Below are 23,001 nucleotides of genomic sequence, written 5' to 3'. Positions count from 1 at the left end.
GGAGTAAAATGCAGTTTTTGGCTTATAACCCAAAAAACAAAGCATTAAGAGCAAATCTGACAGAGTTGAAATTGTTGATCAGGTCAAGATCTATCTGCCCAGGAATTTTCAGATGAATTGGATCATCGGTTGTTAGGTTGCTGCCCCTAAATTGGTAATTTTGAGGAAATTTTGCTGTTTTTTTGTTATTATCTTGAATATTATTATAGATAGAGATAAACTGTAAACAGCAATAATGTACAGTAAAGTAAGAACTAAAAATGAGTCAACATGACCAAAATAGTCAATTGACCCCCTGAGGAGTTATTGCCCTTTATAGTCATTTTTTTAACAATTTTCACAAAATTTGTAGATTTTCACTAACATTTTCCACAGAAACTACTGTTATAGATAGAGATAATTGTAAGCAGCAAAAATGTTTGGTAAAGTAAGATCTTCAAACACATCACCATCACCAAAACACAATTTTGTCATGAATTCATTTGTGTACAATGTTTAATATTAACATAGACCAAGGTGAGCGACACAGGCTCTTTAGAGCCTCTAGTTTTTAACCCCCACCACCCACAGAAATAAAATTTAATTAGAACAGCACTCCCTTTGCATTTTGGTATTTCAAATACAACCACCCACACAATATTAAAAAAAATTGCCTTCCCTGGGGGGGACATAGTATTTTCTGGAACAGCCCTTATAAAAAGCAGATCAATATTAAATAGAAATTTAATGATTAAAAGTCAGATTTTAAATAATTGTCATATAAATTAAACCCCATTATCTTGGTTTGGGTAAAATGTATTTTGTACTGATCATTATATTTATATGCATGATTCTGAAATATTAAGGCATACCTGCCAACTTTTCAAAATGTCCATGGGGGTTTTGCGTGCAAGATGGCTGACATAGTCCTAAAAAACCTTCAAGGGGGCTGCAAATACATTTACATGTTGTTTTTTGTCTTCTCCATACTTTTATAAGCCTATAGTCATTGTATTGTAAAATCAATTGTTTTGTTTTAATTGTGGACAAAATTGCTCTTTCAAAATTTCAATTTAGGAGCCTCCATGGGGGAAATCCCCCGCAAATAGTGACAGTTGGCAGGTATGTTAAGGATTGTATCACTATTATATTTACAAATATGCTGTCCATGAAAATATTCTTATCACCAGTGTTCATGTGTTTCAAGGAAGATGAAAAATTTTGTATACACTTTATTCTGAAATTATTGTGACAATTTAATTAATGTAAATAGTGTGACTGGGCAAGTATCACCATGCTAGAATTTGCATTCTGATATCAAATTTAAATATTTATATGCAGATTTTCCTAAAATCATAATAACTAATCTTGCATTTTCTTCCATTATACAAAAAATGCAATAATAAATTCATGCTATAATTTCTGAGTTTACAGTACATTATGCAACATGACAAACAAAAATATTTTTTGTTGCAGTGAAAATCAGCAGTTTTTGAAAGAGATTGTCACCAATGTTATGGAAGGACAAGGTGTCAGCTGGTTAAAACTAGGTCGTGTTCGAAGATTGATGGAAGATGAGAACTATCGTAACTTTGTTGTCAGCAGAATAAACAAAAACTTGGATAAGAAATTAAATGATGAAACGCAACATATTGAAGATGTGGTATTGAAACTTTTTATGAAATTATCTATTTGAGTTATTAGGATTATATTTGTATGAAAGTAATCAGCTTGTTGTCACTTTGACAAAATTCCCCTTTTCAATTCTTAATTTTATCAATTTAATTCAAATCTTAATTGTCATTAAATGCATAAGCTAGCAACAAATATAACTTAATAAAACAAGATAATTGTCTTTGGGAAATATTTATTATCTGTTGTCATGACATTTACAATTGTTTAACACATTTTCAATGAAGAAAAAGAAATAAAAGAATGATTCGTATTGTATTGGAAAATGAAAGTCAAACACCAGAATTCTTTGTTTGACTATTGAAAATATTGTGGATCAAAACAATGTAGAACACAATTCTATATGTCATTAAACTAAAAAGATGAAAATATAGTTGTATAAGTTCAAATTCATGCTTATTCTGTGTATGCATGTATATTTTACAGTGAATTAATTATTATATTTTTTCCCAGAGTTTATCAAAGACAGTATTTAAAGGAATGCTAACCCTGATTAAAGCTTTGATTCATGGTTTGGAACATACTTACCAGAACCATGGGCTAGGAGGAATGGCCAGTGCTTTCATGTTATTAGAGATTAACCACACCCATTTCTGGATAAAGGACGCTACGGGGAAACTACCATCCAGTAGTCGTAGTGATACCAGTGTTACGCCTGATGTAGGTTACTTGTAATCATTGTTAATTACCATATGCAAAAGATATGTCAAGAAATAGGAAATTTTCTGCAGTTTATGGTAGGGGGTATATGAGATTTCAGAAATATGTGAAAATTGTCCTAAACAAAACAAAAACAAAAACATCAACTATTTGATTTTTCAATGTAAGTAGTGCAGCATGTATGCAATTTAGGAACTCCTTGACATTGAATCTTGAGTTGTTTTGATACTAACCCACTTTTCTATGATTCAGTATAGATTCAAAATTACATTTGTGAAATGATGGATATGGATATGGATATATCTACAAAATAGGTGCAATTTGTGTTACCTAACATTAAGTTAAATGTAAAAAAACAAAAAAACATGGAAAAATTGAATATTCAAGTGTTTACATGCATTTTTGGGTTCAATCCATCATTAAAAAATATATATTTACTGTAAAGATATATGAAGTTGAAGCAACTCAAAGTTGTTGTATAGTGTTGAGGATAGGTGGATCAAGGTCAATTGGACAAGGTATAAACCTGTAACATTGGTATTTAACACAATTTTATTGCTCACAATGTTTTGGTGAAAGGGTCTTCACTTTGTTGAAGTTAATTATGGAATTTAATTTACAACTTAATATGTTGATACTAATAGACATTTCAAGATAGAAATGGTGCTGTTTGCATGTTAATATATATCAATTTGATATGTTTACTGAAAGACAGGTACCGTTTATAAACAAGTCCATATGATTAAATTCTTTCCTTTACTGTGTAGATACTATTTAAGATGCATACAACTTGTATTGAAATGAATAGTGTTGCTAATGTCATAAAAATCTCAGCATGAGCAGTATTACTAGCAATCTTAACAGATGAAAATATCCCTGTTATTTAAGACACCTTTAAATCATCATATACTCATAGCATGTATTCTTACCATGCAATACAAGAATTGAATGATATAAATCTTTATTAGATTGTACTAACCATAACCTACCATGTTCTAGAGGAATTCTCCATTTGGAAGTCACGAAAGTTTAGCTTCCCGGAATGATGACTCTCCACAAAAGCAGGAAATGTCTAGTTTGCATGATGAACACTCCATTGCATCAGTTGGTATGAAACCTTTTTACTAATATTTCTATGCTTGGCACTTAATGTCCCCTCTTGTGGTGGGTTAGCATGTATTGGGTTAATTTATTAAGGTTTGTACTTGAAACAACAAATAATGGAATATAGTATTTATGGTTAAAGTAGGAAATTATTTCTGTATATGTATGCAGAAATGTTTAATGTTCCAAATAAATATTTTTTCATGTCTTGTGAAATGTGTCTTAATTTTAAAATAATAATTTTAAGACCTTAAAGTTTGAAAAGGAGATGCAGAGAATGTGTGCCTTTTTTATTGCTAATTACTGAATTATAGTAAAACAATAATGGTGTCTTGCTCCTTCAGTGTAAACATAGTAAATCTTTGAAGGGCAATATTAAATTAATATAAAGACACAGATATGGTGTATGATTGCCAATGAGATAACTTTTATTTTAAGACTGATGTAAAAAGATGAGAAAGATAACATGTCTCTGTACAGCCATTATGATTTTAGTAATCTAGGAATTAATATTGTGTGCCTTGTTCAATTTTATCGAAAAATGTTATCCTTAAATTCATGTACTTCCCCCTGAAAATAAAATCATTCCATCTTAATTATTTTGCTTATGTACTGTGATGTTACATGTGTTGTGCTTTATTTGTTTTAACCTGGAAAGAAAGCTTGATTCATTTCTTACAAATTTTAACCTTTATTGCTTTGAATATAGTGTTTTTCATATTACTGGGTAAATATGATTTAAGAGCCCTAAATCATCCATTATCTGTACCCTACATCGGTAAATTTCCCCCTCAACCAATTCTTATCAAATTTTCCACTGATATTGGATGTTATTACTAAGTTCGTTGGTTAGATCCCCACAATCTAGTTTTGTTGATGTTATTTACCACATACAAGAAAAGATTTATCTTTTAAACAAAATTAAATGTTCTATAAAATAATGGTAAGCCTGGATGTGTATATATATATATATATAGAATAGAAACTTTGACAAGCAATTAGAGTACTTTTCATTGGTTGACAGGGCGAGGTGAAGCTTATCATGGTAATAACAAGGGTTGGTGGGCGGACCACCACCCACTGTCCTCCCAACATTCTGATTTGTCCATCACTTCATGTAATAGCACTGATTCAGGCAAGTATTTGATGTGGTGGGTGTATTCACTGTGTCATCAACACTGGCAGATCCAGGATTGTTTGGTTTTAAATCTCTTACAATCTAAAATTTTATCTAGATCTTGATAATGTTGACAAGTCACTTAGTATATCATTCCTTGATACTAATAAAAGCCTTCAAAAGTTGTGATTAACCCTTTTTGGTTGACTTTGGGACGATTTATTTTTCACAATATTGAACATCTAAGAAAAAGTTTGAAATAATCCCAGCATTTCATAGTTCTATATTTTTTCTATAAATATCTTTTGGTGCTGTCTTAAGTTTCATGATGAAAATATATAATGAATGAGTCTATATTTGATAATAATACGACCATATCAGCCTGGATTTGCCATTTAGATAAAAGAATGACAGTGTTATAGTCCAGACACACAGAATAGTGCATTGTATATACTCCATATGTTAGGTAGTTAGGAGTTTTATATATGTTAGTACATATGCATGTTTTTCCAGTAATCAGGTCATAGCTGAATTTCACAAACCTGTGATATGATTATTCCACAAACCTAAGATATAGTTCTTTCCCAAAAGCTTTATCAGTTTGCCATGAGTACTTATCTTTAACATAGACTTATGAATGTTCATGCTTTATTTAACACTGTTACTATTTTATTAGTTTTGGCAGTGTTAGAACTGCTCTGACCTAGCTTCTTCAGATTCATATTACCTCTGTTTCATTCTTTCTGTGTTGATTCATTATTTTTCGTATGGTACCAATTTTTCATAGATTCAGTGGAATAGATGACCCATGAGCTTAAATGAACCAATTTTATAAAGGCTTGTAGGGGAAATCCACAAAAATAAATGTCCATGACAAAACAATTATTCGACAGTCTGTGAATATTGGTACCTTCTAAAATAAATGAATCCACAACACTCTTCAACTTGTTCTATCTTTCTGTCTTTATACTTAGTTCTGCAGTTTTTCCTTGATTTGTTATATTTAGATATATGTTGAACTTATATGTGACTTGACTTGAGTATGCATGAAATATATTGAAATGATGAATGTATGCAAGATAAAATAAACCTGCAGTATATTGTGATGTAGCACTAATTAATCTTAATCAAGTGCTTGTAAATGCATTAGAATGAAATTATTAGTATAAACTATTTAGAAATTAAACAGTATACACAGTTTTTGTTTAAAATATACTTAAGAATTGAATGCTTCTTTTTGTAAATTTATTGGGGTGTAAAAGTGTTGACCGAAGTACATTTTGTATGAAGCGCGGAAGTGCTTCATACTAAAAATGTGCGCACAGTCAACGCTTTTACAACCCTATAAAGTTACAAAAAGAAGCATTCAATACTTATAATTACATTTTTTAGCTTTGATCATGAAAATAGGAATTTTATAATTTTTGTATTTTATTCACCTGTGCACTTTATTGTGGTACCACATGTTATCATGAACGAAAATTTTTATTGAGTGATGCAATTGCCTACGGAATAACACGTGATGTGCATTCAGCCAATCAAAATAAAGTATTATAATTAAACATACATCTAATGTAATTATTATAGTATAACATTAGCCTTAGCTTGTGGATATGACTTAATGTTTTTAGTTTGTGCTTGTTTTTCGGGAAATACAAGTCATGAAGTTAAGTTGTTGCAAAATTCTAGACATAATTAGCTTTCATCAAAAGATTTTGTGAAAACAGAAAATGTATAATCAATTGTACTGTTGTAGTTTCGTGTTTTACCATTGTTCCTGGCATGATAAGTATTCGTAATGTAGAATTCAAAGATTTTAGCTCTTTAAAAAAAAGACTGCCTCAGAAGTTTCAGCTGTCATGTAATTGTATAAAAAAAAGCTTCTATGTGCATTTTTAATTTCGTTTTGGTTCCTGAGGTTAAAGTCATGTTCTTGTAAGTGAGAAAATGTCATTTGCTAATAAAATAACTGACCGTGCAAGGGCTGTATAGCCAGTCAAGGCCGATAAAAACTTCCATTTCCATTTGCTAATAGCACAATACATGTACTTTTGAGCTACTGTGAAGTATTTGTCATAATCAAAATTTTTATACTAAATTTTTGTTTCATTTACAGGGTCACCAGTTATCGTAAATGGTGAAGAATTTGAAAATATTGAAATACGAAAAATTGATGAAGGTAGTTCATTGGATTCTAACAAACAATTTCTTGACCAAAACCGAAATACACCAAAATCATTATCTGTAAGACAACAATGTGACATTATTGTGACAAAAACTGACACATCGGACTTAAAATCTCCTACTGATGTATTACATCATATCGTCAGAAATAAGGAAATTATAAACTCTTCACAAGGATTGGACAAGAGGTGTAGTATTGATTCTGAGGTGTCGGAAGCCAATACGTTGATTAGTTCAAGTTCTGAAACCGACGGGACTGATGGAGGACGAAGAACAAAGAAGAGGATTAACCACCATTCTATTAGAGGGGCTATGTCTGACAGTGAAATGGAAATGTCTGGGGTTAGTATCTTTTGTTTGAAGTTGTGTGAATATCAGATTTCTTTAGAATAGGAAAATCTGAAATTGCAACTTACACTTTTAACTTTTCATTATTATTAGAAACTCATCCACATTTTTAAGACAATGCATTCAACAATTTTACCTAGAAAAGCAAACATATTTGAATACTTTCAAAAGCATACAAAAAAACCTTAAAAATCATATAAAACATTTTTAAATATTTTTATCTGCTACATCTTTCAAAAAGCTAAACACCATTTAGGAAGACAGATTTTTAATTTCAGTAGCTATATATAGTGATAGTGAATATAGTAAAATTCCAATACTGTAAGTAAATGAGTATGACATCTAATATGTTCAAATTTAAAGATGATTAATATAAAAATTAAATGAATTTTAATATATTATTTAAATGCAAATTGTAGATTGTTAGTTATAATAAGAGAAGTAGATCACCCAGTGTGTGGAGTAATAAAAGTTCCCTAAGTGCAGGGTTCAGATATCATGAGGGTAAAGTCATCAGTACCTCTCCCGTACCTCATAGTCCTGATACTGGTAGGATGTTCCTCTTTGAGGGTTTACTAGGTGAGGAAGTGTATAATATAGATAAGATGTTTGAAGTTATAGATATACATTTGTTTTCCTTTTTTTCTAAATCTTACCCACTTGTATCAACAAATCGGGGCAGGAGGGAGGATTTTATATTTTGATATTTATTTTGTGAACTGCTCAATTTTCACTAATACAAAAGTACGTTTAGATCAAGACATGTATAAAAAGGTGATAGACACAATACAAGTAGTATTTATACTATCTAAGAATATGAAAATTAGGTAATTTCTTTCATAAAACATTGATGTGACAAGGATAAACATGCTCAAATTAATTTGAAGATAACTAATAATAATACAAGCTTTTTAACCCCAAAATTGAGTAGATTAGATTTTTATATATTATCTTGAAGGTAAAGACAGATCAAGATTATGGGACCAGATGCAGTTTTGGGAAGATGTATATTTAGATGCTGTAGCACAGGAGAGGGATATAATAGGCATGGACCAGGGACCAGGGGAAATGATGGAAAGGTTTGTAGAATATTCATAGGTCTAATTCATAATAATTCTTTATTTACTCCACATTCTGAAGTGGCACAATAAAGTAATGGGGAAGTTCTTTTACCTGTTCATCCTTATGACATTGGAACTGTAGATCTGTTTTTATACGACCCCAAAATTTGAAAAATTTTCTTCGTATATTGCTATCACGTTGGCGTCGTTGTCTGCGTCATCGTCGTCGTCGGCGTCCGAATACTTTTAGTTTTCGCACTCTAACTTTAGTAAAAGTGAATAGAAATCTATGAAATTTTAACACAAGGTTTATGACCACAAAAGGAAGGTTGGTATTGATTTTGGGAGTTTTGGTTTAAACAGTTTAGGAATTAGGGGCCAAAAAGGGCCCAAATAAGCATTATTCTTGGTTTTCGCACAATAACGTTAGTTTAAGTAAATAGAAATCAATGAAATTTAAACACAATGTTTATGACCACAAAAGGAAGGTTGGTATTGATTTTGGGAGTTAAGGTCCCAACAGTTTAGGAATTAGGGGCCAAAAGGGACCCAAATAAGCATTTTTATTGGTTTTCGCACCATAATGTTGGTACAAGTAAAAAGAAATCTATGAAATTTAAACACAAGGTTTATGACCATAAAAGGAAGGTTGGTATTGATTTTGGGAGTTTTGGTCCCAACAGTTTAGGAATAAGGGGCCCAAAGGGTCCAAAATTAAACTTTGTTTGATTTCATCAAAGTTGAATAATTGGGGTTCTTTGATATGCCGAATCTAACTGTGTATGTAGATTCTTAACTTTTGGTCCCGATTTCAAATTGGTCTACATTAAGGTCCAAAGGGTCCAAAATTAGACTTAGTTTGATTTTGACAATAAATGAATCGGTTGGGTTCTTTGATATGCTGAATCTAAAAATGTACTTAGATTCTTGATTATTGGCCCAGTTTTCAAGTTGGTCCAAATCGGGGTCCAAAATTAAACTTTGTTTGATTTCATCAAAAATTGAATAAATGGGGTTCTTTGATATGCCAAATCTAACTGTGTATGTAGATTCTTCATTTTTGGTCCTGTTTTCATATTGGTCTACATTAAAGTCCAAAGGGTCCAAAATTAAACTTAGTTTGATTTTAACAAAAATTGAAATTTTGGGGTTCTTTGATATGCTGAATCCAAACATGTACTTAGATTTTTGATTATGGGCCCAGGTTTCAAGTTGGTCCAAATCAGGATCTAAAATTATTATATTTTAAGTATTGTGCAATAGCAAGAAATTTTCCATTGTATGGTATTGCACAATAGCAAGAAATCTTTAATTTCACAGTATTGTGCAATAGCAAGACTTTTCAATTGCACAGTATTGTGCAATGGGAAGAAATATCTAATTGCACAATATTGTGAAATAGCATTTTTTTTTTTAATTAAAGTTATCTTCCTTTTTCCAGAAAAGTAAGCAAGAAATATCTAATTGCACAATATTGTGAAATAGCAAGAATTTTTTTTAATTGGAGTTATCTTTCTTTGTCCAGAATCAACTTAAATCTTTGTTATATATAATATACAATGTAAACGAGTCTAAATTGAAAACTACGTTCAAACCTATGACTGCGTTGGATAAAAACCGCAATTTTTATACGTGTGCATGTCAAACAAATTTCGTTGTAGAAGGGTCTAAAAACAGCACAAACAACATTTTCCAAAAGACCAAAAGAGTGAAAAAGTATATTTAAACAAAACGCAACGTATATTCACTTTTTACTACCAACTGATAAATTAAAATAATCTTTACCATTCAGTGATAACAAGCAGTTTTTTTACATCTTAATATTTTATGATGTATTTGAATGAGTAGTTATTGTTGCAAACTCCATTAGAAATTTTAATTGAGATTAGTTTTGGAATAAGGGAAAGGGGGATGTGATTAAAAAAATTGGGTTCAATTTTTCTCATTTGAAATTTCATAAATAAAAAGAAAATTTCTTCAAACTTTTTTTTGAGAGGATTAATATTCAACAGCATAGTGAATTGCTCTAAGAGAAAACAAAAATTTTAAGTTCATAAGAACACATTCATTCTGTGTCAGAAACCTATGCTGTGTCAACTATTTAATCACAATCCAAATTTAGAGCTGAATCCAGCTTGAATGTTGTGTCCATACTTGCCCCAACCGTTCAGGGTTCAACCTCTGTGTTCGTGTAAAGCTACGCCCTGCGGAGCATCTGGTTAATTATATTTTACAAGTGTTTACAGTTCTTCGCTAAGTGGTCAGTATGTGTGGGTGCACTACATTTGTGTGCATTTGGGGATTTAAATGTTTTACGTTTGCGTGCAGCTTTTGATTACCTTTGCTCGCATTAATTTTGCAGGTAAACTCAGTAAAAGATATAAATGAAAATTAAATTAAATCATAATTGACCGTATTTTTTTTGATTTCATAATAGATATGACTATCAATTATTAATTTTGAAAATATTCGTTAATTCAAATTTTATATTGTTCATATTTAATAAAGTGATCATGATAAACCCTGTTGATAGATTAACACATACATGTAACTTCATTGCGAATATTTCATAGTGAATAGTGTTCAACAAATAGTGATCGCTTTTAAAATTAGTAAATAATTTAAGTTAATTTGTAAAGTTACACCAAGGCACAAGCATTGAGTTTCGTTTGTCCGAAACAAATCGAGGGAAAAAAATCATAAACATACGATGGATTTATTTTCTGTATTGATAGAACTCTGAAGTCTGGGATATATCTTCGAGATGCACTGTTAAGGATTGCAAATGCAGAATAAAAACCAATTATCAAAGTCCTACTTCCACCTCCTCATTGGTGAGAAGGAGACTTAGACTAAAGAAAGGGGTGCTTTTACTTGTAAAAAATTGAACAAATTAATAAATAGAGAAGTATTATTAACTGTATTTTACCTGAGTTAACCTGTCAAAAAAATGCGTGCAAACGAAATGATTTTTGCACGAACGTAATGCACCGGTATGTGTAATCTTATAATATGTTTACCTTTCTCAAATAGCTTTTAAGAAATGTACATTATAATTATTTTGAATTTGTATAATTTAGATAATGTACTATTGGATATGTGTATTTATAGGTATACTTCCCTGGGTCAGTCAGAAAGGAAACGTTTGGAGCAGGATGAAGATAGATTAATGTCTGTGATACTTTATAATATTGTTGCATTTATGGTGATGATGCGGGTTCATAAACAGGAAATACGCAAGAAAGTACGAAGGTTACTTGGCAAATCTCATATTGGATTGTCATACAGTGGGGAAATCAACTTCTTGTTAGATAATATACCAAATCTGGTAAGTTCATTTGACATTTAAAAAAAGTTTTAAGATGTATTTGATGAAATTCATATCAGCTGCACACGAAACAGTTTAATCAGATTGTGTTTAGGTAACAAGGCCAAACATTGAAAAGTACTAAAATGTTGGTGGATGTATACATTCCATGATCACTGTGAGGGTTGCCGAATTACTTACAAGTTAGAAATATACCACACTTGTCTCATGAGTTCTAATGTAACAGAAAAGAAAAATTATAGAAAAACAAGATTTAAAGAGGATAAAAACCTGATTTTCACATTTTGATATAATAAATATGCTTAATGATGAACAAAACCTTTACGCCAAAAAATATTTATAATCAAACCTTTTTGTTTCAAATTTCAAAAAGAGTTAACCTTGATTTTCATTTTAGATCGTGCATTCAGATGCTGAGAAAAGAAATGTTTCATATAAACACAAAATGCAAAGGTTCAATCATTTCTCTTTAAAAAAAAAATGTTTTATGTATTAGCTGATGTTAAAAAAATCTTATTTCTTGTTGATTTAATGTGACTTTATATTTCAGCATGGTAATGATATAGATCTTAAACCAGTGGGCAGTAGATTTATGCAGAAACAATCATTTACTGTACACTGGGGTACAGATAACACGGGAGATATGTTATTTATGGAGGTTTGTTTACTAATGATAAACATAATGTTACATCTGTTAAATGCCAGAAATAGATTTTAATCTAAAATATATAATTAAACTTCGCATGTTGAACCAACACCTGTGTGAATCATTTCGATAGAGTCCCTGAAGTGGATACCTTGGTATGCAGGGTTGTCAAATTATGCAAATGAATGCAACGTTAAAATGAACTCCAAATTGACAACAACACTTCAAAAATATATAAATACATTAAAAAAAAATTAAAACAAAACGTTAATATTTCATGCATCTAAAGCACTTTCCTGGATTCATCTTCATCAGGCACACTCTAAGCCAAAAATTTGAAATTCAAGGCTGTATAAGAACCATCACAGTTGAGATGCTAGATGATTAAAAGGACCTAAAAAAATAGCATTATCAATCTACTTTAGATAAGCAGATTTTTTCAATTTTGCCTCAATCTAATAGTCGTTGGGGTAAATAATTCTAAATGAAATTTTGAGACCAGCTTCATATTATCCATGTACTCAGTTATGACAGATTAAATTATCTTTCTATGAATAATTAGATTAATGCAAGATTTGAACCCATTTTATAACTTTTCATAAAACTACATTTGCATGTATTTTTTTTTAAATGTTTGATTAATTACAGGTGTGTGATGATTGTATTATATTACGTAGTGTGACAAGTGCAATATGTGATCGATGGTGGTATGAGAAGCTAGTTAATATGACTTATTGTCCTAAAACTAAGGTGCTGTGTCTATGGAGAAAACATGGGGAGAAGGTGCAACTCAATCAGTTTTATACTAAAAAGGTAAGAAGGTTAAAAAATCATCATATATTTGTTCCACCTGACAAGTTCCGCTGGAAACTTTGTTATAAACTTTGTCATAATATCTATTCCTGTTGGAACATATTCTGTAATATTTATTCCTGTGGACATAATATTCCAGAATATATTTTCCTTTTGGAACTTATAGTATGAAGGAACTTCTATTTGGTGACAATACAATCATCATAGTCTTTATGTGCCAGTCTTTTAAGTCAGGAGTTTGTCATTGGTTGCTGAATATCCTATTTGTTTTTCATTAATTGTTTTGTCCTTTAATCAGTCAGTAGATTTTCCTGAGTTTGAATGTAAGTCTATAAATATAATTGTACTAATGCTGATTAATAAATATTTTCTAAATCAGTGAATGTATATTAATAGCAATATTTGGAGTGTATTAATTGTGATAGATCTCATATAGCTCACTTTCCATTATTATGTATCTAAATGAACTAAATGTTACTACTGGAAAAAAACTTACAGATCCCTGATATCAGTACATATTTTTTCAGTGTCGAGAACTATATTTCTGTGTAAAAGAAGCTATGGAAAAAGCTGCATCTAGGAATAATGGCAAAGTTCCAGGTAAGATTATAATTAAACAGAACAGGGTATAGCTGTCTCCTATTGGTAAAGTAGGTTTGAAATGGTGATTACATTAGATAACAATTGAAAAAAGATAGATTTTATTTTTCTGTACTATGATATTTGTTATGTATTTTTAAATGAAAAATTCTGTCTATACTTATGCATTTCAGAAAGACTATTTAAAAAAAAATGAATTAAGCATTGAACACCAAAGTCAACAAGGACATTTGTAAAAAAAACCATAAGTCGTTTAACATCTATTCTTTAATAATAAAACAACTTTTCAGCCACTGAACTTGGTGGAGAATTCCCTGTGCAAGATTTGAAGTCTGGACAAGGTGGACTCCTCCAAGTCTGTATGGAAGGGATTGGATTATTACTGGCCAATAGCAAGGTAGGAATCACAATAATGGACTCTTCCCATGAAGTCACCAAAACACCTCATAGAGTTATCTCCCTTTCATCATGTATGAAACTTTTCTCTTCAGTATTTAAAAAACAAAAAATAATGTCACAGTTTCAAAAATGTATAGAACAATGAAGGGAGATAACTCTCTTTGTGTGAACTGTCTATTTGTAGACTAGAGCCTTTTTGTGTGTTGATCTAGTGTGCACAGAGTGGTGATATACATGTGTAACATATATATTTTGCAGTGCAACTCACATGTCACCTTAAATGAATATGATTTGCAAAACAAGCTTTCAAAAAGCATGCAATCTTTCTCATTTAGAAAAGTTTGTCCACAAATAATTTAATTTCCAGGATTTGATAGTTGTAAAGAAATTTTGCTTAAATAAAAATGGAAAAAATTAAAATCAAAATTGTCTATATTTCTAGGACAGTTAACAATCATATGATAAGTCAAAGAATGTTTAATTTTGAACTCTTGATCTAGTTAACTTATGACTATAGTTGTGAAAACTGGTTATGGATAAGTGATTAAAGCATTTGTCAATCAATATGTTGATCATCAATTGACCTGGTCCACTCATCCATCTATCAATTATATTGCAGGAGACTAATTTAAATATTAGATTTAGATCAGGAAATCTCAGCTCAAGTCTGAGTTCAAAAATTTTTCTTTTTTGAAATGCTGAGATTTATATCAGCCAAAAAATCTAGTACCACTTTAGTACTATCAATATAAGCTTTTTCAGTCTCGCAAACATAAGATGAATATCAGCTCATGCAAAACTATGGAATTTCATTTTCCAAAATAGTATTCTTTTAGCAGAATTCATCTGACATTGATTGAAAATACAATCATTTTTTGTTCCTTATTTAATTCCAAAAATTGAAGAAGAAAAAAATAAAAAAATATCAACTTCAATTTATTTTCTTTATTTTATAAAAGATAGTTTAGAAGCATGCAAATAATGAAAAATGCAAGTTGAGTAAAAAAGGCATAATGAGATATACTAATATGTTAGATTGAATGCTTTAGAAAGTAGGAGTATGTATATATTAACATGAATAGGTTTTATATGCCACATACATATACTTTTTTGTGCAATGTCATCTATAAACAATTTCTTGTAAAATTCTAGATTTAGTAAATGTTATAAAAATATTGTCATAATAAGTGTTATATTGAGAATATTCTCTGACATTTTCTGTTCAAAAGAAATCTAAAAACCATTTGATGAAAAACACACAGTACTTCAAAATATTTAGATATTCTTGTTGAGTCGGAAGTTGAATATATCAGGTGAAAAAAGGATACTTAGTTTTCCATACTGATAACACTATCAATTTAATTTTGATTTTGGCATGAAACAAAAAATTATATAGTGGCCTACATTTAACTGAGGTATACACTGGTATCTTGTGTGCATTGCTTGAGTTATATATTAAGAGTGCAGTTTCTACACAAATAATTCACCAAGTTGAAATACTGCTGGTTTGAAGCACACACTTGCATGAGTTAGAAAATAAATTCCTTAATACTTTAATAATTTTGGTTTTACTATTAAGTAATGATTTTAAAGCTCAGTTTATTGAAAAAAGATCTGCACTGTACTGGCGAACATTTAAATGTATAGTATTTATAGACTTATGTTTAAATTGTTTAAAATACTTAAAAATTGAGATAAATGGCTATGATCAAGAAATGTGAAAGCTCATGATAAAAATGAACATTGTTTCGTTAATTGTGTTTGCTCATGTAAACAACCTTTATTAGGCAATACAAAAATCTTAACTAAAATTTAGAAACCTGCTACATGGCCTACTTGTATCTAATTTTGAAGGAAATTTTAAGAAAATTACAAATTGAAAGACTAGTAAGGATTTTAGTTTTATTATTTATGTTTCTTATTTTTACCCCAAGTGTACTTTTACATGCATGTTGAGAGCTTTGGATGAATATGAGAATTACATTACAATGCTGCATGTACTTTTACCTATTTAGTTTATCATTATATTATTTGCATTGCGTTATTATTCGTACAAATTGTTTTAAATAGAAAAAAACATCATTATTAGTACCTGATTATATTATTCATGATTTTTTTCTTAAATTCTCTTCAAAATTCCCACAGACAAAATTTAATGCAATTTTAAAGAAAACAGACCAAGGGGTAACCATGGTAACATTAGATTTAAATGTTGTACTTTGTTGGGATTGGCTTTTGAGTGTTGAATGTTGCATGATTGCTTATGTCTTAGTATGTATCTTGCCGTATTTCCTCATCCCATATATAACACCACAGAAGCAAAACAAAATTATATAACAAATTTTGGAATGTTAGATATATATATTCTGATGTATATATTTGCTAATTTTTAGGGACTGATTAAATCCAGTATTATCAAAACTGAAAGAAAACAGAGCATGTACTTTGGAGAAACATGAACTTTAGTTCATACATTAAAGATAAGACCAGCACTGTCAATTTTACATTTTTGTGTTTATTTATTTTTTCAAACACATATTATTTTTTCATATGTTTTAATACAAAATAAGTCCATTTTTCTCACTCTTTGCAGTGTTATATTTGATCTTTTTGACTTTTTCTGATAAATTTAAAATACTGTGGATAAGAAAACCTGTGCATTTCATAATTTCAAGGCAAAGTATTAGTCATAGACAATATTAGCTTGACCAGTGCTATTTTATCCTGCATACAGCACCCTTAGGATGTTTCTTAAAACCTGTCCTGCATTATCTTTTCTGTCTTTAAAGATTAAGGACATGTACTTTCATGCCAAATTTTGACATATTTCATTTCTAAAATTTGATCTTCAGTGGTGGTTTCAGTGTACTGAAGGTATATGCACAAAATTATCCAACTTTTTTGTCCTTTTTCTGGAAATTAAGCTTGTTTTAAATATTATGAATCCACCACTGCATTTTACATAAATACTTGTCATTTCATGTCCTGCATGAAAATTGAATCAATTTTACTCAATATTCATGTGGTTGACCTACTAGAACTGTATAAAAATTTTATCTTTTCCCTTTATTTACTCCTGCATACAACCCATATATTTTTCTCCTGTAGAAAGTAAATTTTGTCGTTCTTTATTTTTACCTTAATACTTTTAGTTTAATTCCATTTTTTCTAGCCAGGATGAAATTAGATTTTAAAAGAATAAGCTTGAAAGTTCAGTGAATTTTTAAAAACCACAATATAACAAATATTTTCCATTGTGTGACAACTGCCGTTATATATTATATCAATGGATTGAATTATAATTATTTTAAAAAGCCCTTGAAGCAGTTAAGAAAGTTTTGTATATAAACGGTAAGATTTTGTCATTTCAGAATTGACGTATTATTTTTTGACTATTTTCTATTTTGCTGCCTGGTGTTGCTGTATTTGTTGTGGTGATGGTGTTTAACATTTAACTTCTCTTTTCCTTTTGCTAACTCCTTTGGGAATTCAGGACTTTGAGGTAATTGTAGTGTGTAAATGTGTGTGTGTATATATATAGATATAAAGTTTGTAGATCTTAGTATTGCTCAATAAACATTTTCACTAAATACATAATCAATATTTCTGATTGATTAATAGTGATCAAGAGATGCATAGTCTAGGTTTAATAAAACATCGTGACTATTGTCATAATTTTTAAGAAAGAAAAGAAAACATTTCATAAATTATATGAACTTTGAAGTAATAAGAGATCTACATACTTGTTCAAATGTTGTGTCTTTTTGTCTTTTATTTGCTGTTTAGTGTTGTAATGTTGCAGTGTTGCTAGCCTTCCCTATTTTTCTCATGTAGCACGTTTTTTATTTCTGTTTCATTTTTTATGTATAGCCTATTTCTGACTCATGACTTTATTTTTCCTTACCAATTCCATACTATAAAATCAGCAGTGTTTCCAAATTCAAACTAAACTTAGTGACGAGAGTAAAACACATTTTTAGATTCTCAATTTCAAAAAACATCCTACTCAGGAAGTATCATATCGTAACGGAATGAGAATCTAAAAATCGTGTTTTTTGTGGATTTCTCTCAACTCCACCATCACGAGCTTGATGTGTTAATAACCAAACTCCATAGCTAAGTTGCTTTCAATATTTTTATTTCAGTTGTTTATTGAGCTAGGTCGTATCAAGAAATGTTTCACACAGAAAGGAGGCATATTTGTTCTTGAGGAATTTGGTAAGGTTTTTGGCTCAATTTATTTTTTACTTTTTTCTCTTCTTTTGTCGCTAATTGATGTTGTCATAAACTTTTGCACTAAAATCTGCAATTGATATTTCAGTCATTCTCCAGAACGAGAGAATGATGATTTATCGATTTCAGATTTATGGTTGAAAACGAGTTTTAAAAGAAAATGGCAATTGTGGCTTTTATCATATTTTCTTACTATTTTGTAGGTGAGCAGAAATACTGTAACATTGTTGTTGCATTTAATGTTGTACTTAGAAAATATAGTTGTTGTAAATATAGCTTTTGAATGTAGTACATATTTATAATATATATACATGTTAAAAAACTGAGTAGTATTTATTTGTTGTATACGGGGGGAAAGAGTGGAGAATTGGTATTTTGCTTGAGTGTCAAATGTCTGGTGTTGTGCTATTGTTTTAAGGTTTGTAGCAGAAATATATTTTAGAATGTGATTTTCAATCAAGTAAAGAGAATTTGAGAGTTTTCTGAAACCTTTTCAATAGTATTTTTTGCCATAGTTGGCAATAAGATATTTTATATTACTTCTTTAACATTGCAATAGTATTTTACTTTTACTTTTTACTTATCGATAACTTTGAAGAATTATTTTGAAATATTTTTTTAACTGATTTAAGTTTATTAACATAGCTTATTGTTACAATTTCTATGCAAAATATTTAAAAAATAGAATCATGTTAGGATAATGGCAATATTAGTGATTGATTTTCACAGGGGGAAAGTGAATTTTGTCATAATTATTATTCCTTTAAACTTTCTCAAAATAAGCCAGTTGATCTTGTTTAACTTTTGTTCAATTTTGCTGCGCTTTGTTTGTCTTTGCATAATTGCTGCATTTATTGTTTTGCCTCTTCAAGTTGAACCGGGGTTTTGTTTCTAGGGGTGACAACTTTAAGAATATGTTAAAACTTGTGATTAGGTCATTAGTTAAATGATGTTTGGTATGCAGTTGTATTTGTATGCACATATACCCTTCTGTTAAGGTCTATTTAACTTCCAATTGTACCAAAATCCAAATGTTGAATTTAATTGAGATTGATTTTGATGAAGCTGTATTGCCATTATCACATTTCATATATGGGTATTATATGGTCCTTCCTCCCAAGTAAGGGTTTTATTGATTTTGGAAAGATTGGCTTCTATTAGTTTTTGATTATGTCAGTTTTCAGTGAGAGGTTTAGCCAGCAATAAAACCAGGTTTAATCCACCATTTTCAACATAAAGAAATGCCTGCATCAAGTCAGGAATATGACGGTTGTTTTCCATTTGTTCGATGCATTTGAGTTTTTGATTTTGCCTTTTGATAAAGGACAATTTTTAGTGTTCCTTGGAGTTCGGTATTTTTGTTATACTACTCTTTCTGGCAACAAACTATGACAAGTCTGTAAAATTTGATATATGTTTCTTAATAGGCATTAGCTTGTCCCATTTTGAATGTGCCATGCAATTTTAGTGATGGTTTTCTAATTTTGAAATGTTTGTATTATTTATATGTTAATGAACTGAATTTAAACCAGTACATTTTGAACCAGCTCATAAATGGTATAAAACAGAATGATCATTTAAAACACTTGTTTGTACACAAAAGAAAAAAAAAGAGTCAATGTCGCTGTTGACCTATGAATAAATATATTAAAGTTTAGATTACTTAAGTCTAGAAATTAGATAAGCATCAAATGATTGAATTAACATTATCATGAATATTATTGCTGTAGCATTTACATAGGGTTTTCAAATGATTTGATGAACAATATTATTGGTATAGCATTAAAGCAGTTTGTATGTTATATTTTACAGAAACTTCTTTATTAACTTTTTGCTTCTTTTTTTCAGATCCCAAAAATCGGCAAGTAACCATGCACAAATTCAAGTCAAGAATGGTAAATACCTACTTATTTCATTTATGTGATATATTTTTTCATTTTTCCTGTATACTTTGGTTTATGTTTCATTTTCATTTACTTTGGTGTTCTAAGACAGCTGTTGCTTTTTTTTCTGTAATTTTAGATAGAAATGGTTCCATTTCTTTTTCATGTGTTTAATAGGTTTCAGAGTTTGCCAAGGAAAATGTGCTGGCCTTATTAAAAATTAAGACCAAATGTTAAATTTAAGTAATATATAATTATTGATAGCCATTGAATTTCCACATGTAAGTGATAATTGCTCATTGTATCAAATGCTCTGTGAACAATCCACACCTTTGCAAACTCTGTAAATAAAAACAAATATGTGTGAACCTCAGACCTTACCATTGTGAACAATAATGATTGTTTTTGTTGTAAAAACCTCAATGTCTAAATACCACTGTTTGCAAATAATGCATGCAACTAAGTTATTGAATAAAACCAATCATATCAGATTGTCATCTTTTCTATACTGATATCAGTATCATACAGTAACCTGCATTTAACTCTGGTCGCTTGGTTGCATGCCGTCTGGGCCAAACCAACAACTTAAAAATTGGTAGTTGCTGTTCCTTCTCAAGTACAATATAAGTGCATTAACGAAAAAAAGCAAATACTGGTCTGAGAAGTTACCCCGGGGCAGAAACATCCTCCTACAGGCTGTAACTAATAGCTGAACTAGGACTTTTAAAACCTGATGCAGCTTGTCCAACTTGAAGGAAATATCTATATTCATATCTCATTAAAATGTTATTGAACAATTTAATAGCAGACAACCAAGGGCCTTCTATGTTTCCCAAGTAATAAAAGTAACTGTTATAACTTGTTAATGCTGATGTTTGCACTCTTGTATAATATTATTGAGCGGATTTAGGTTAAATTACTGGAAAAATCCTAATCTTAGTACAATATTGTACAACATTAATCTGAATTTGGTATTAAAAGTCCTGACAACTCATTACTGTTCGTTTAAGATTTTTATAGATTTAATATGCCGCTTATTTTTCTTTAGTTGCTATTGAATTGATAGAATGTTGCTGATATATTAACATGTCATTAACTTTAAGCAAAAAAATTACTTGAAGCTTTTTCCTTAAAATGTTACAGTTTACTAATATTTTGGTCTTGCTTTGCATGAATTGTTGTATTATTAGAATACCAGTCAAGAACACGATTTTGTTTTATATTTTTTTATCAGGCTCAGGGAATAGCTCTGATGTTACACAGAGTAATAGCTGTTCAGATTGCTAGACTGGAGTTGTTGTCAAATTAGTGTATGCAGTTTTAGTTCCTTTTGCTTTTCTAACCAGTTTTATTTGTAGAACTAACATATATGTATTAGTTTATCATACAATATCCAGTTTATCTTTAGTTTGTAAAGGTGGTAGTATATTCACAATAATATGTACAAGTAGTTAAATATATTTTCTTTCTAATAGTTTTGGTTTTATAAATATTCTTGCCTTTCGTTAACAAAAAAAAATCTGTTTATAAAGTTCTGAAGTGTAGTAAATGTGCTATAAACTTAGATAATTCCACAATTTCAATGCATAAACTTTTGGCCCTGGGTTAGATTTATTACCAATCCCAAAGTCAATGCCAGTTTGCCCTTTATTCCAATATTTCTGCTTTCTGTAAACCTACTCGTGATGGCATCCCTTAAATTTACTACAAACAGAATAACCAATAAAATAAAATTGAGAATGGAAATGGGGAATGTGTCAAAGAGACAACCACCCGACCAAATAAAAAAACAACAGCAGAAGGTCACCAACAGGTCTTCAATGTAGCGAGAAATTCCCACACCCGGAGGTGTCCTTCAGCTGGCCCCTAAACAAATATATACTAGTTTAGTGATAATGAACGCCAAACTAATTTCCAAATTGTACACAAGAAACTAAAATTAAAATAATACAAGACTAACAAAGGCCAGAGGCTCCTGACTTGGGACAGGCGCAAAAATGCGGCTGGGTTAAACATGTTTGTGAGATGTCAACCATCCCCCTATACCTCATAAGCACAAAAATATCTATATATCATATACAAAAATATATATAAATTTTCTGTTTAATTTAATTAGACATTCACTACCTTTACAGACTATATATAAACAGTATTATATCTTATGATACCTCTGCTTGTAAATGTTAACCTTTAATATCTGATGATTTTTTCTTGTTTTACTAACAGCTTATTAACCTTTTAGCACTAATGTTTTGTTTTGCTGTTTTTTTGTTATTGCTTTATTAGTGTAGATTAACATACCTTTAAACCATTTTTTTAGAAAATGTTGCCATATTTGGCCCCAATTATAAAGTTCATAGTTAAAAGACAATAAATGTTTGAAGTTGCCTTAAAGACATGAGAGAAAGTTAAACAGAACTGTTTTTGTCAAAGTTTAATTCTAATATGTAGATCTTTTAATCCCAAAAAGGTTAAGATAAGGGATTTTGGTGAAAGGAGTAGGTCTGACTAGACCTCTTTTTGGCCCCAAAATAAAGGAGTTTTACAAATTTGTTAAAATGTAAACTTTTAGTTATTTATTGGACAAAAGAATGCTTCTGCTACATAAATATTGGCTGTTTTTGACAATACAATGAACATATATTGGGTAGTAGCACCATTAAGTCATGCTAAATTACTGAAATCTTCACAATTCTAGCATTTTAGTTAAATTTAAGATGTTTGGTTTTCGTGTAAAATAGTGGCCGCATTCTTGTTTATCCTTAATATTGAAATGTAAGTTGTATTTGATGATAATTCATATCATATATAAAGGTTGTGGATGAACACGGATGTCGCCACTTTCATTTTTGACAACAACCATTTAAAAAGTGACATTTTTTGGTATAATTGGTAGATTTTTCATATTTAAGCTTGAATCGGATTATTTTTAATGACTAAATCAATTAAAATCT

The 23,001-nt window shown here is 30.0% G+C and overlaps 1 protein-coding gene across 14 annotated transcripts in view; it reads left to right on the top strand.

Moving 5' to 3' along the window:
* The window catches only part of LOC134685304 (MAP kinase-activating death domain protein-like), an 82,731-nt gene that overhangs the window by 54,838 nt on the left and 4,892 nt on the right, over positions 1 to 23,001 (top strand). For 4 of the 14 annotated variants that reach the window (XM_063544947.1, XM_063544946.1, XM_063544949.1 and 1 more), the window contains 15 exons: positions 1,456 to 1,642; positions 2,125 to 2,331; positions 3,331 to 3,439; positions 4,460 to 4,570; positions 6,669 to 7,078; positions 7,504 to 7,663; positions 8,043 to 8,163; positions 11,257 to 11,473; positions 12,024 to 12,131; positions 12,768 to 12,932; positions 13,460 to 13,532; positions 13,823 to 13,929; positions 16,077 to 16,115; positions 18,077 to 18,149; positions 20,013 to 20,059. In XM_063544947.1, coding sequence (XP_063401017.1) covers positions 1,456 to 1,642; positions 2,125 to 2,331; positions 3,331 to 3,439; positions 4,460 to 4,570; positions 6,669 to 7,078; positions 7,504 to 7,663; positions 8,043 to 8,163; positions 11,257 to 11,473; positions 12,024 to 12,131; positions 12,768 to 12,932; positions 13,460 to 13,532; positions 13,823 to 13,929; positions 16,077 to 16,115; positions 18,077 to 18,149; positions 20,013 to 20,059 — 2,134 coding nt within the window. Of the gene's footprint in view, positions 1 to 1,455; positions 1,643 to 2,124; positions 2,332 to 2,776; positions 2,850 to 3,330; positions 3,440 to 4,459; positions 4,571 to 6,668; positions 7,079 to 7,503; positions 7,664 to 8,042; positions 8,164 to 11,256; positions 11,474 to 12,023; positions 12,132 to 12,767; positions 12,933 to 13,459; positions 13,533 to 13,822; positions 13,930 to 16,076; positions 16,116 to 18,076; positions 18,150 to 20,012; positions 20,060 to 21,281; positions 21,358 to 23,001 lie in introns of all 14 variants that reach the window. The other 10 variants (XM_063544957.1, XM_063544951.1, XM_063544958.1 and 7 more) reach the window with 7 other exon arrangements.

Source organism: Mytilus trossulus, chromosome 9 (genome assembly GCF_036588685.1).
Source record: "Mytilus trossulus isolate FHL-02 chromosome 9, PNRI_Mtr1.1.1.hap1, whole genome shotgun sequence".
Lineage (NCBI taxonomy): Eukaryota > Metazoa > Mollusca > Bivalvia > Mytilida > Mytilidae > Mytilus > Mytilus trossulus.
The sequence above is the reverse complement of the archived record's forward strand: the minus strand, read 5'-3'. Positions and strand labels throughout refer to the sequence as shown.